This window comes from Stereum hirsutum (genome assembly GCF_000264905.1).
Source record: "Stereum hirsutum FP-91666 SS1 unplaced genomic scaffold STEHIscaffold_1, whole genome shotgun sequence".
NCBI classification, from domain to species: Eukaryota; Fungi; Basidiomycota; class Agaricomycetes; order Russulales; family Stereaceae; genus Stereum; species Stereum hirsutum.
In genome coordinates, this window is record NW_006763131.1 from 212,646 (window position 1) to 227,629 (window position 14,984).

Genomic DNA, 14,984 nt, shown 5'->3' on the forward strand with positions numbered 1-14,984 from the left:
TTGGTCTGCGCTGTTCAATCTGAAGGAACAGGTCTGGCCCGGAGGGCGTGGAATCCAAGAAAGAGCCACAAAGGAATTACCACTGTCACATGTGACTATGTGACGAATTCATCCATATTTAAACCACGATACTGTGACATCGTGACGGGTACACCTCTTGCTCCCGACGCTGCAGTCACCTTCTTTTCACCCTTTCTAAATTTTTGGTGACGACAGTCGTGACACTCAGTACTCAGTCATCCCACCGTATACTAGTAGCGTAACTTGAACCGCCATGGTTCTTACGCGCAGAGCACAGAAATACCTAGAAGCTCCTCGACTTCCTGTTGAGTTGCTCACAGAAATAACGAAGCAGGCTCCAAAATCTTCTCTATGGGCATTGTGCCGCACCAGTCGCGTCTTTCACGAACTCACGGTCCGTGATCTGTACCGAGACGTTTCGATACGCTGCACGGCCACGTATGCTGGAGACACGAAGGCTCTCGTTCGTCGAGCTCAGAAATGGTGCCAGACCGTCATGGAAAAGCCAGACAAGGCGGCTCTCGTCAAAAACGTCACGGTTTCACGGCTTCCTAGGTAGGTCATCTGTTTTTCGCAGCCGCACTTGCTCCGAACATGGTGAAATATAGGTGAATCTCGCGAGCTGATCTTTCTACGTCTCTAGCGACCGTATAAAGCGTCCTGCCCAAGCATTTGAGCTCACTGCACTTCTCAAACGCGTATTCGCGACTCTTCCGAACCTCGAGTCACTCAATATTGACTCCATCTTCTGTCCGACCGAAGGGTCGCTCGAAATCCTGGACGCTCTCCGTCTCCCCTCCCTTCGTACCTTCAGAATCGAGATGGACCTCATCCACGCTCCTACTCTCATTGACTTCCTTTCCAACCATCCTCGTCTCAAAGATATCGAACTCATCACCGACGAATACGACAGCAACCTGGGGGACAAGGAGCTTACCTTCACTGATTTGGAACGATTCACCGCCCCTTTCACGTACTGGGAGCTCGTCCATGCCAACCCAAGTTTACACTTTGCAGGCGTGCATCAGGATCGGTTCGGTGGTCTTGATGAAGAGCCCTTCGACGTTATCCATCCCTTGGGGAAATTCACAGGAATCAAGTCGGTCAGAATCGTGATTCCGGCAGAAAGAACAATTCCGTATCTCGTCGAGCTCAAGGAAGAGTTGCCGACGCTCGAGGAGTTGAGCGTCGACTTTTCGAATTACCAGGATCGTGGCGAAGCTATTGTAAGTCACCGTTCTCTCCACCCTTTTGTCGTCATCAGCCGCATCAAAGTCACTAACTATCCCTTTCAACCATTCCACTCATGGTGTCATACACCTTTTGGCGCTCACCAGACTACCAGCTTATCGGTGGCAATTTGTCTTGCTTACTTCAAAGTCCTCAAGTGTGTCACTGTCGAGTCGGAGCATTGGTATTCCACTATCACGCAGGCCACTGCGATGACCTTAGCCAAAGAGTCAAGTAAACACTGTAATACGCTTCTGCGAGCTCGTTTCGGTCAGCGATTCTGTCCATGTCATTTCATGAGCTCCTTGTTTTTCGGCTAACACTTGCACTTCTCTAGGTCCGTGGGAGTTGGAAAGGAATGTGCAAATGGGCGTATGGAGGATAGTCCAACAGATCGAGCTGGTGCGGTAAAGAGATCAATGGAAGGACTTCCGACTTGTATTTGGACGATTGGTCCATATTGATATTTATCGTATAAAACACTGCGCAGTGTCTGCAGGAAGTTTGTTTCATGGTTATGTCACAAGCCGGGCAAGTAGTCGTACCTGTCGTAACGCATGCTCCGTAAAAATGACGTCGCAATGGTGGAAATCTAGGATACAGATTTGCGCTCAGAACCTCAATCGCAGCCCTTGATGATATCTGCGGCCTGATAAAACCATACATCATTAATATGATATAACAGCCCACTGTTCCCTTCTGCGGTGACCTGAGCGTACCTTCTCAGCGATACCGTACACCGTCGCGCTTAAATGAGCACTGAGCTGGATCGGAATGATAGACGAATCTATCAAGACACATCAGCCATGGCATACTATATCCGCAGGAAACAAACGCCGTCATGACGAGCTTACCAACAACCCTCACATTACTCGTCCCATAGAGCTTCAAGTCGCTCCCAACAGCTCCTCCCATCTCTCGTGGCAGCATCGCCACCGTTCCGATTGGATGTATCACCGGCTGAACATTGGCAAGTATCCATTCATGCCATACTTCGTCTGATGCGTTGAGCGGGATGGTGGAAAGGTCAGGTACTAATTCAGTAGTCACGATGTCAGAGAGGGGAGGGGTTTGTGAGACTGCACGGGCGGATTTTGTGGCGTTGGAGATGAGGTAGAGGTCGAAGGCAGGACCACGAAGGTAAGCGGGATTCACTGGGAGAAAAGTGTGAGTAGAAGGACAGAGGGCACGGAACAGCGAAAAAGGCTTACGACGGGGAAGTACGGCAGGATTGGAGGACTGGATGTGAGTGGTGCCGCGACTGAACGAGGCATGTCGGTCAAATAGAGCCCAATTAAGATGTAGTCGGGTGATATACCTCTGCGGAAGGAGGTTCCATACGACACTCCCTATAATTCCTCCGAGCGATCCCCACGACATCTCTACGACAGGCGCTATCATGAAGAGTACATCATCAATGCTGTTCTCGCAATATATTCATACTCGAAAACTGACCATCGTCGAGCATACTCTCGGCTTGCATCATGAGGATGGTCTTCAACGCATCCTCGTTCACAAACCCGCCACCAGCCACGATCTCTTTCGCCCTTTCTTCCAAGCTGTTTAAGAGACCCTGTACACTAGAATTGCCATTCTCGAAACCCAAGACCTGCCCAAGGGTGAGGTACGTAGAGACGCCGACATTCGGAGCATTAGTCGTATTGATGAACGAAGGCGGGACGGACGCGCTGCTGTTGTATTCGCCCGATATAAGCGGCTGATCTTGAAGGTTCGTGCCAATAGAAGGGAGGTCAATCTATGCAATGATTAGTGGTTGACGGTTGATCGATGGTGAGGACTCTGCCTTGACGGGAATTCCCATCGACGAGAGGATCCTGGAAGAGACGATAAGCTATTAACACTGAAGCTGGGTGGAGGACTAGCTAACGTCGCATTCCCAATCCCACTGAGCTCAAGGAAATGCGGACTCTGATGGAAGAGGAAACGAAAAGGTTTCACTTCAGTGGCATGCTTTGTCGAAAACGAGCTGGACTGTACCCCAATTGCCCCTGATGCCACGACAACCTCCTTTCTCACCGCCACTTCCCATACCGCTCCATCAACTGTTCCGTTCTCCTCAGGTGTGTTCACGAACCTGACACCGGCTGCCGTTGCATTTCCGTCCGCATCGTCATCTCCCCACACAATCCCAATCGCCTGATGCCCCACCAAAATGACAAGGTTCTCTTTCGCATCCAGCTGTCCTAAGAAAGGGTATACGTACGACCTCGCACTGCTTGCTCGCACGTTTTCTTCGGTATCGTTCGTGTCGTTCGAGCCAGGTATGATGGAGTACGCGATTCGGGCGGCACCGTTTGGCGTACCGGAGCATACGTCTGGATTTTGGACAAGGCCGACGGGAGCAAAGTATGCTAGCAGAGAGGAAATGTATGTTCCGAAAGAGCCGGCTGCAGAATAGGGATTAGGGAACGACGCGGAGACAGGGCCGGTGGTGTTATGAATCCAGGGCGAAGGATCCCAAGTCGCTCCGAGGTCGAGCTGGGAAGACGAGGGTGGGTGAAATCCTTCGGCTTTCTTCATGTATCTTCAAGAGAAAGTCAAGGGTGCTAGGTAACAGTGAAAAACAATGACATTGACATACTTGAACATACTAGTCGAATTCCATCCTTCATTGCCGAGACGCTCTAAAGCATCATATTGGTTCGATGTGGCCCGAGTCCATTCCATTCCGTTGATAGATGAGCTGCCACCTAGTACCTTTCCTCTACATTGGAAGCGGGTTTGATCAGACGCGTTGAGGTTCGTTATGGTGAGGTAGCAATACTTACTGTAGCATGGTCAAGTTCACACCTTTGCTTCCTTGTGGTGTCGTGAGATACGCCCAACGATAAACAGAGGAGACTGTTTCGTCGCTAGTTGAATTAAACGATTGCATGTTAGCAAGATTGGAGATAGATACGTTTCGGAGGTACAGACTTGGCTGGATCGTTAACGAGGCTATCGTTCTGCGCGTCTGGGCCTGCCTCGATTACTGCGACGTTGAACAAAGGTTCCTCAGCAAGACGACTAGCCACGGTCAACCCTTGTGGAGGGCACCCGTTCGACGTCAGTGTCTGGTAGGTTTGTTTGAATCCACTTGAGATGTGACGTACCTGCCGTGCCACCACCGATGACGACGTGAGTAAACGTCTTGTTCGCTAGTGCTCCAGGATCGGAGGTGATAGTTAGTCCCTTGACAACACCTACACCTACCGCTAGACACAGAGCACCCAGAAGACAGTTATATGAGGTCATCGGCGAGATGCGACTCCGCATGCACTGCAAACTTTCTCGAGGTAAGTCCCGAGATCAAGCCTGCTTACCTTCTCCAGAGCGAGATTCTTTATACCTTCAGGAAAAGCAGCGCAGGGTGACTTTGATGTATTTCTGCCCGAGAAATTAATAAAAGACCCCATCACAACCTCAAGATCAGAACCTGATGCGAATTCAGCTCGGACCCTCTCGGAGCCCAGCTGACCCCGCGGTAATAGAACCGGAAATACACCAGAGCACATGCCTGATCTTGCAGCTTAGCTTTAGTTGAATAATGAAAGCGAATACAAACAAAGTGACAAAATGGAAAAGCATTTGAGCATGGGAGTCAAACACCTTCAAACATAGTGGGCCAAATGCATTTCTGCCAGTGGCAGGCTGCACGGGGGGCCAAACTGTCAATATACCTTCGGGCCAAAGTGCTTAACAGTTCGTGGAGCATGAAACCATTGTACATTTCGAGCACGGGGGCCAAAGCACTTGATGGTCTGTGGTAGCGTAAATCATCATACTCAGACATTTTGTTCTCTATTGTCAAACAGCCGGGCACATGCTAGTTGAACTAATTGCGCACCTCGAGTAAAATGCCGTAGCCTTTACGAGTCGGGGCTGGCTCGCGTTTGCCAATCTCCTCCTGATCCTTAGATGTTGGAACGGGGAATTATATCGAATATCAAAATGAATGCGCACCTCAAGTAAAATGCTGTAGCCCTTACGATTCGGGGCTGGCTCGCGCTGGCCGATTCCATTACCGGCCGATTCTATCCGAGAGAAATACCGGTAAATATCACAAATTATGATATTATGAGCAGCTCAAAGGAAGAAAATATATCAGGAGTCTATGAAATCAAACTCACCGGGAAAAAGAGGAGCTGCCTGGGCAGTGACAGCGACGAGAGCGAAAAGAGTGACGTTGACACGCATGGTGTTTCTCCTAAGAAGATAGGTGATCGGATATAGATGCCTTGGCTTGGATTCCAGAAAAAAGAGTGTGATTAGGCAATGATAAAACTGCAACCAGCAATCTCCAGCTATATATGTACTTCGTTGGCACGGAGATGTCGACCGAGGCATGCGGAGGCTTTACTTACGTTGTATAAGTGCTCCAAGGTGGGATGATATTGAGCTGCGATATCCATTGGGCTTAGCCAACAGGCTTCGATCTGACAGACGACATGAAGGGTCTGGTCAAAGACATCAAGAATGCATTACTGTAATTGGTTTAGAGTCGGAGGCGATTCGAACTGTGAACTGCCATACTTAAGTTGATGCTCCAGCGTCAACCAAGAGTTCTCTAGCATTAGTGCCGAGGTGCACGCTGACGAGTCAAAATATTGCCCAAGAAATTGACGAGAACTTTTCACATTGAGAGGAGAGGCCTGGTAGCTGGTCGTGGTGGAAGTAGCGAAAATGTGGTCCGTGTCACTGTTTGTACGGGCCCTGCCGGCGGCGGCTGCCGTGCCACGTGTTGCTCCTCGCCACTTTTCCGCTTTCAACCAACCTTCAACCCTTCCAAAATTATCTATGTCTAATGGCGCTAGTATCATTTTTCTTACTATCGGCTCAATTGATTCTGTCACGCAGCGTACAGAGTATTCTGGGAGCGCTCGGCACAATTGACACCTCTGTGTCCTCAATATGTAGGCTGTCACCTTCTTACACTTCAAGTTGGTTTGGATGCCACAAACTGGCACCGGACGTCAGTCAGAATGGTACGTTACATGGCCGCCGTCCACGTCGCCGTTCTGGTATTTGATACCGCTCAGAACGTTGAGTAGCGCTTGACGAGGCTAACTGACTGACACGACCTCCGCATCGCGTATAATTAATCGGGCTTTCGTTCCATCAACATACTACTGACTACTCCTACTGTCATCAGCCACTCGAGTCACCAAGTCACATCAAGTTCCATTCTGACGTTTATGTCCATAACTCGAAGCACTGTTTCCTGATCATCGAGATTTCTTAGTCAAGACGCAAGACTTTCGGTTTTACTGCTACCTACATTACAACGGTGAGTCGCCGCTTTTCTCTTCTCTCTACATCTTATAACTTGAGCTCAGACGAAACATACGCAGATCATGACGCGCATTACAGTACATTCTCATCCATCACCTCATTCCATCAAGCTATCCTCCATACCTTCTCACTAACCTAACTCTCCATATCACAAATGCATACCCACCGTTTCCTGTGACCAGGCCACGAAGGCTCAGACTTCCCCACAGAGCTCCCCATCGACATAGGCCCCCCCATCGCCCCCACGCTCACACGAAGAATCAGAACCGTACTTCACACTCCACACTTGCAGAGATCGACGCATGGCGCTATGAACGCTTTTCCGAAGAGGAATGGGGTTCGTGAGACTTGGGCCGCGTACACCATCCTATCCTATACTATTTTTTTTCTGCATTTGTCGGACGATGGTGATCAGTTCGTCGTGGGGTGATAGGACGTGCATTCGGCGTAGGTATGTATGTTCCACCCGCTGCATCGTCTTCGTCTTCAGATGATCCGGGAGGCGATCACTGGCATGAGCGACGTGACGTGACGGATGACGGACCACACGCGATATTACTGTAATATTGTTTTTTGAATTTTTCATTCGATGGCAGGCGCGTACTTCTTCTTCTTCTTTTCGCTGGCTTGCTTATGCGGATGGGATTATGTATGTGCCCATCGTAACCGACCGTCAACCGTCAACAGTGCAAACAACACACAGGGGGTATGCTCTACATAGGCTGCGCCGCCGCTGCCGACACGACGCTCGATCGTCTTCTTGACATTCCCGGGCCCACTTCCTCCTCCCCGACTCTTCACCTGCCTCCTCATCAGATAACAACGACACCATCACACCAGACCCAGACTCACCCGCCGCACAGACACAGATGCGACTTTCGACAGACGGGATAGGGAAGACACGTGTGTAGGGATTGGGAGAGGGTTTATGAGCTTTATGAGGAGGGATTAGAGGAGTCGGGTGTGGGAGACGTGAAGTGGTGCGTTGGAGGGGATGCGAGGTGGGGTGCAAAGCAGTGATGGGATAGCAACGATTAGCATTGGGTGTTATGTCAACGAGTTGCAGTATGAGTATGACGACGGGGATGAAGAGAGAGACTTGGTTCTTGAGGCGCAAGATAAATCGAACAAACCGAGACGAAGAAAGAGAGTCGGAACAGTCGAGTGCACAAAACTAAAGAATAATGGAGGATATAAACGGAACTATACAAGGCTGGCTAAACTCAAGTAAAGTAATATAACGTGGATCACAATTTGGGCCCTCCCATGCGCACGCAACAATCGAACCACAGAACCACTGGTAATGGAAGATGCAGATAACCACCCAAGACCAAGCAAACGCCCCTCGTGTGTCGTGCAAGGTCCTGCTCTACCGCCTCGCGAGTCGCCTCACAGGCAACCAACCTGAACCTCAAGCCGCCCATTCCACACCCAACCACTTCCACTCTCCCTTAAACCCTCCACAACACATTCGCCTCACCTCCCCCCTCAATCCACATTCCTCTTCGTGATCTGATGTCCCAACGGCAACATAAACGCATCATCCGCAGTCAACAACTCCGCCGCACCATCATAAAAAGCGACGAAAGCCGTGATGCAGCCGATGACACCTGCTGCTGTTGTGACGGAGGATTTTCCCGTGAAGTTGGCTGGAGGGTTGGGGTCAGATGAGTGGGATGTGGAGGTGGAGAGGTGAAGAGGAGGGAAGTGGGGTGGTGTCGAGCCAGGGATACATTGTGAGGCCATGGTGAAGAAGGGAAAGTCAGCTATGCAATGCATTACCGGACTAGAGGTAAGAAGAAGAGAGGGACGTACCGATAGCGAGGAGCATGAACATGATGATCAATAACCCAAAGAGAGCCAGGAGGCCGATATTCCTTCTCAAGCACGCGATGCTACGCATTCAAAAGGATTCAAAAATGACAGTCAGCATTCCATCATCATCCTCCTTCTCCACCTAAAAGTACATTCACACAGACCGAACTCGAGAAAAAACACAGTCAACAGCAGACCGCCTGGTCCAGCAAAGCCGCACTCGCACCCCAGCGAGAAAAAAAGAAAAAAAAAAAAGAAAAGAAAAAACTCACAAAAATATAACAGTAACGACCATCCAGCTAATCAAAAAGATCGCAATCGCGTTCGGCTCCTCGCTCGGGTTCGCAGCGAACGCGTCTGCGATGCCAGAGCTGGGGATGAGGATGGTGGCGTAGGAGAGCCAGAAGGCGCCGTAGGATGAGAAGACTGGTGTTTGGTGAGGATGGGTGGGTGGTGTGTAAATTGCGTTCGAAAATCGAGATGAAGGAAATGAAACCGGGAGGAGGTTAGTACGAAGCAATCTGAGGAGGAGAGACGGTTTAGGAGACAGGGTCACGGATCACGGGAACAAAACCACGAGAACATGAAAAAAATAAACATGCGATTGGGTAAGTATTCGAGGTCTCGCAGGCATATGCATGAGATCATGCACAACCTCAGAATCAGAAGCATTTGGAAACGAATAAATTCCGGCTGAATGAACGCAAGGCGCGTTCGCTAGATGTGGGGATGCAGGGACATAGGGTCCAGAGAATAAGTAACATCCAGGTGTCCTCTCGTCCCGCGGTTAGGGGTATGTAAGTGGAATAAGTACTAGATGCCACCACCGAATTGCGAATCAAACGTGGAATCCGCTTTGATGAGACTCCCAGAAAGACACGCGCATGCATAATCATATAACAGCGCAAGCAGGGAACGAAGGAATGGGAAAGCTCAAGAAGTGTGCAGCAATGAACCCTTGCGTGAGTTTGGACAACTCCATGGAGTATCGTCCGCTTAATTAAAGCACAATTGTTATCCCCAAGAGCTCAATCCGCATATATCTGCTGCACGCCCACACAATGACCGTGATAGCCAACATTGGATGAAATGAAAACGAGACGCGCAAAAGAGGAGCAGAAGACGAGGAGAAAGAGACTGACCAGTCGCACCGAACGTATTCCCGACCGCGAACTCCCACATTCCAGCCAAGAGCTGAGCAAGACCGCCGCAGAAGAGAGCCATTCCTACGACGATGTTTGGCCTTGCGGAGGATGTGCCATGGGTGTTGCAGTTGTAGAGCGAGAGGATGAGATTCGTGGATGCGAAAGAGAAAAGACCGCTGTGCATGTGCAATGGATCAGATGTCAGAGGGCGACTGGGGAGAAAGACAGAATGGAAAGACACGGACAGAGGACCAGGGTTACCGAGCTTACGACGGTTTGGGGACGTGGAATAAGGAGGACCGGCTGCATAGTTGATGTGTGGCTGGCCGTTGTTGAACGTAGTATCATTCGTGTGGGGCAGAGGTGCGTTCGCGTTCATGACGATCGTTCCTTTCTCGACGTCGGCCATGGTGACTGTCGATGTTATGAATGGTCTACGGGAGTCGACGTCGATGTAGATAGGACGAAGAGAACTGGGGCGAGACCTGGGGACAAGGGCGGTTCAAAGTGCAAGGATGAGCGCGGGGAAAAGGGGCGAGTCGTAAGCTGGCCCCGGTCTTTATGATACTTTACTGAGCTGAAGATCCAGTTAATTCACGTCGTCTGATGTGGTCCCATGTCCATGTGCGCCGAAAGTCTCAGCAGATGTGACAGCCCCTAGGAGAGGACGCAGGGTCGATCGCCGTCACCCACCCCTAGTCAGCCAACCACGGGTACAAACTCTTGAAGCCGCGACATGCAATTCGCCCCTGTAGGTTGTATTTACCCCGCATTCATTTGTGTCACCTACCGCACCGCGAAACGCATAGGGATAATACGGAAGAACAGCTGATGGATGTGATAGTGAACGGCTATCCTCACGTCACGGGTTACGGTCGGCCAGAGCTGGTCTCGAAATCCAGACTCAAAGATCGAGGAAGACAATCGTTCCTCTTCACTATGGAGGCCAGAGCACACCGTTTCATGCCAAGGACAACGCACTTCCCCAGGAGCAACGTCTTCGGTATGTAGGGAAAACGTGCTCGAAAAGGCTTTGAAAAAGATCAGCTTTTGTGGAAATCGCCATGGCGTGGCTGACCTTTTCTAGTGTCTTTCGGCTTCCTTTCTTCGGGTCGACAAGACGAACAAAGGGTGAAATATGGCGCTTTTCAGCGGAAAATGCCATCTTTCTCTTCGTCTTTTCGGTGCCGAAAAGGTACTTCATGTGAAAGGAGACGAAAAAAAGCTGCCAGTGGGCATTTCCGTGACCTTTTTAAAAAGTCGTTCGAGGATCCACTCTCAAGCGAGAATGATGGATGTTACTTAGATCTATGAGCAGTGCATCGAATGCATACGGAATATGCAAGTGTGATGTGAAGAGCCTGAGCATAAGAGAAAATCGGAGCACTCAAATCGAGCGCATCCACATCAAGACAAGGTCGAGACAGTCGGGACAGACGGGACGAAAGGATAGATGTGGTCAGCAGAGTTGTCGGTTAGCTGGCTGGTCATGAAACGAAGAAGTAAGAGGCTGAGTGACGGACGAGAAGTATACGTAGTAGTCCCTGTCATTATGGGTCGGGCAATCAGTGAGTCGACACCAGAACCGTTATTATAAATGGATGGGTGGATGGGTGAAAAACAGACTTCGTACATACTTCTCCCCACTCGCTGTCCACTCATGCGATTCAAGGTCTCTCTTACAGGCATGGTAGGGCTGTTCATATATCAGCATCAGTCATGAGCAATCGACAAATGGAGCATGAAGTCCTAGGGGTTCATATGCGAGGAGAAGACAGATTGTTGGCGGCGTGCGCTAGGAAGAGAATGGAGGGAGCAGGGAGGGCGTACGGTATCAGAGAGGAAGGGCCTAGGGGCCATGATCGAGAAGACGTCGAAGTTAGCTAGATCCTGGATCATGATCAACAATAAACAAGGAGAAAGACGAGAGAAGGAAAGGAAAGAACGAAGATCGGGAATGCCCGGAGTAGAAAGTCTGATCATCTGCATGAGGACTGCAAAACGATCTCGACTCGGATTGGCCGCCACGCTCGAAAACAAAATCGACGCGGATGTGGCGCCCTACCCTCAAACTCGGACACACATCTCCCCATCAAGCAGAGCGGGTGCTCCGATTCATTGATGCTGCATCACGCAGACTTTTATTGAATAAATAGACACTGATAGACGTGGTTGATTTCGATGGACGTCGTGCGGTGTTCAGACCGACCATGCAACTCAGTCCGGGTAGAACATGAAGGACGACGTGGGTCGGAGGGCATGAGCCCCTATTTGAGAATGAGCAAGGCAGTTCCGCTGTCTCGCTCCCACGGCTAAACCGTATCGAGAGATCACGAGGCGTCTACCCAATAGTGGGAATGTTTTTCCGGTGGGGTCGATGACATTCTCGTCTCATCTCGCCCCATCCCAGGAATAGAACATAAAGACTGGATGATATGATGCTAAGTATAATGTACATACATACCTGTTTTTCCATCCGTTCCCGTTCGCATCTCAGGTGGTGTACCCTTCAAGAAAAGATTCACATCGGCGATCATCGGAAGTGCGCGGGGCCATCCTGGGAGTGGGAGCGGGAGCGGCGAGGGTGATGGAGATAGAGATGGGGTGATCTGACCGTCGTGACTTTGGGCGGACGGAGGTGGAGGGGTGTGGTGAGGAAGGTGGTAGTGTAGTATTATTCGAGGTGCCGGTAACGTGTTGGTCACGAGCGAGGATGATGAACGTTAGTTCTGTGGATCATATCGAGCCGAGGGTCGAAGATTGAACGTTCAGGATCAGAATCGACATCGACGCCAAAACGGCAGCGCGGTGAATATCGCACGGAGGGATAAGGTCATGAGATGAAGAGATTGGAGTGGACGAAGACGAAGACGAAGGAAGTCAGTAAGTCAGCGTGCGGATCAGTCTCTGAATCTGTGTGTAGATAAGAGTAAGTAGAAAGAACTCACTATCTTCGACCGTCTGCAACTTCTCTGTCGCACGACGTTGAGGATGAAAGGCAAAGCTGAAGTCGAAATCGAGGGGGGAGGGGGGGGGGACAAACAGGAAAACAAAGCAATCAGTCAGCCAGAACGGTTCCATTCGATTAGATTCGATTCGATCAACATCCAACAAACGAGCCGAGTCCACAAGGACTCCTTGCATCGACTTGAGAACGACAAGCCCAAACACTCGGCGAGCCTACGAATCACGTTCACTCTCCTGCAAGACCCTCGCTGTATCTCTCCCGCAAGACCCCCGCTCATCTCTCCTGCAAGACCCCCGCTCATATTTCTCCTCCTAAGCTAACCTAAGTTAACTAAAACAAAGCCAAAGCACGAACCTTGCATCCGAAACTCCTCCTCGACCGTCAACTCCTCACTCGCGGTCAACTCGCGAAGTTCGGGGGATTCCATCCATTTGTGGTAGGTCTGTCGTTTGGAATTCAGTTGTTTCGTTGTTTCGTTGTCCGATGATGGATTGGGTAGGGAAGGAGAGAGAACGGGGAAGGAGGGGTCAGGGGATGGACATGGTGGGTGATAAATTGATATGGAGATGGATATGGGTGAGAAGATGTTGATGTTGAGAAACGTGACCGGAACCGAGACGAGAAGAACATGCCAGTGAAAGCACAGATCAGTTTCGATGATGTGATCTGAAGGGTTAAAACCGCACGACGAACAAATGGAGATAAATGGATAACTCAACACGTACCGGTACGTGTTCACGCCTTTATAATATATCCACGTATCCAAATAGTAAGTACGCCGTTTCCTCGTCCACAATCCAAAAACCCCAAACGTGAGCCCATTCAGATATTCATGGTCCCACAACGGGATTGATTAATAAGTTATACGAGAACTGAAACTAACGAACCTATAAGGCACGAGAACGACCGACGGACCGACGAGGATCGTGTTCATGTTTGTTTTCATTCTCTCAGGCTTTCTATTTCTCTTTCTCTTTCTCTTTCTATTGAGATAATGTCCAGGTGAGCGACGTCTTTCTTTCGAAGCTGGTCGAGGGTTATGCTGTCACGTGTTACCTTTGGAGTTTCAGTGACCACGCCCTGCCAGTGTACCCTTCTCCTTCTCAGAGCACGGCACAGAAGAAGACAAAGTCTAAAGACGAAGAGACGAACTTCACATCAAAATTCGTGCGCGAGAGTCGAATCGGGGGTTTCAAGTCGAGGTTGATCCCGGTCACGTTGCGAGAGCCCGAGGATGTCAATGATTCCAATCCGACTCAAGTTTAACTTGAAGGAAGGGAAGGGAAGAGAGCCGGGATCTTGGTGGAACGATTCAAGAAGTTAATAGTCTTAGTTATGGGCGGTTATCGATTATCATTGGTCGCCACCTCATCTCAATTTAAATGTGTGGCGTCGACTCCGCACGGTGGAATCGGAATTGTTGACCGCAGGTTACTGGCACTCGTCTTGAATCTTGCAGAACGTAGGATGCATATGCATGTGCGCACACCTTCCGATAAGTCCAACGCCACATGTATTGGGCCACTGGCACTCGAATACTAAGTGTGACGGGTCGATGATCCCGGCGGAGGTCGACATGCATCCCGTATCGTAAGATGAAGTGACTCATGAATTAGACTCAGAGGATCTAGATGACCGGACCCCTGAATGAATCTGGAGAGGAGAAAAGAGGATAGGACTCGGGCTTGTTAGCACATGAACGACTCGAGAGTCAGCTGAACGGATGAGACAAGTAAGCCAAGTAAGTGCTGTGAGTTGGTGGTCCATTGTACTAGTACCCCTTTAGGCTTCAGATTGACTCACAGGATACGACGAGAGCAGTTAAACGAAGTCGAAGAAGTAATCAAAATCTTCATGTAAGGAGCGACGCGTCGAAGTCTAAAGGCTGGCGGGGATTTGGCGCCGGGGATCAACCACAGTTGACCTTTATCACGACTGATGGATGAGAAGACGTATGTACTCAAAACAGGTCTCGGTCACCGTAAATGACTGGGCAGTCTGATCGAGAAGAGAGCAGTGCATGAGTAGTGGTTTTTCATTCTCTTCGGGGTGCTCAAGTGACAAGAGAAAGTGCTGAGTCTCCGATTGATTAAGTAGTGCGGCATCGAGTCTACTCGTAAGTGACACGCAGACTTTTATTGACAATATCGACACTGACATACGTAGTCGATTCCAATGGACGTCGTACGTCGTTCAGACTGACCATACAAGGTCAACGAACGTGGAGGACGACGTGGTCGGAGGGCATGAGCCCCTATTTGAGAATGAGCAAGGCAGTTCCGCTGTCTCGCTCCCACGGCTAAACCGTATCGAGAGATCACGAGGGGCCTACCCCAGACGGGAATGATTTTCCGGTGGGGTGAGATGAATGCGGGGAAAGTAAAATTCCAGGGACGAATTGAACGCGATGGCTGACGGTGATCGTTCCTGCCTTGTCTTGCTTCAGCTTGGGTATGCCCATGGGACCACGCCAGAAGACGCGAACCGCCCGGCTCGCGAGGCGCCGTAGACTA

The 14,984-nt window shown here is 50.1% G+C and overlaps 3 protein-coding genes across 3 annotated transcripts; 1 reads left to right on the forward strand and 2 right to left on the reverse strand.

Annotated features, from left to right (window-relative positions):
- Positions 1–172: 172 nt before the first annotated feature.
- Positions 173–4,506, reverse strand: STEHIDRAFT_164237 (alcohol oxidase; the record flags this gene model as incomplete). The annotated part of the gene is made up of 14 exons (XM_007298358.1): positions 173–572; positions 661–1,247; positions 1,359–1,521; positions 1,589–1,900; positions 1,971–2,038; positions 2,106–2,405; positions 2,463–2,645; positions 2,707–3,007; positions 3,056–3,086; positions 3,140–3,796; positions 3,854–3,976; positions 4,041–4,124; positions 4,189–4,294; positions 4,365–4,506. The coding sequence occupies 11 exons, from the start codon at positions 4,504–4,506 to the stop codon at positions 1,871–1,873; spliced, it is 2,025 nt and encodes a 674-aa protein (XP_007298420.1). The 3' UTR covers positions 173–572; positions 661–1,247; positions 1,359–1,521; positions 1,589–1,870.
- A 2,690-nt stretch (positions 4,507–7,196) lies between these two features.
- On the forward strand, positions 7,197–7,947 carry STEHIDRAFT_116912 (uncharacterized protein). Its single transcript, XM_007298359.1, has one exon. It carries the CDS (start codon positions 7,538–7,540, stop codon positions 7,772–7,774), a length of 237 nt encoding a protein of 78 aa, XP_007298421.1. The 5' UTR covers positions 7,197–7,537; the 3' UTR covers positions 7,775–7,947.
- An 84-nt stretch (positions 7,948–8,031) lies between these two features.
- STEHIDRAFT_46589 (uncharacterized protein) lies at positions 8,032–9,687 on the reverse strand (the record flags this gene model as incomplete). The annotated part of the gene is made up of 4 exons (XM_007297945.1): positions 8,032–8,192; positions 8,359–8,438; positions 8,631–8,784; positions 9,501–9,687. The coding sequence occupies 4 exons, from the start codon at positions 9,685–9,687 to the stop codon at positions 8,032–8,034; spliced, it is 582 nt and encodes a 193-aa protein (XP_007298007.1).
- Positions 9,688–14,984: the final 5,297 nt, after the last annotated feature.

Excerpts from the sequence above, each read along its gene's own strand:
- STEHIDRAFT_116912 (XM_007298359.1), top strand. The coding sequence starts at position 7,538 with ATGCGAGGTGGGGTGCAAAGCAGTGATGGGATAGCAACGATTAGCATT.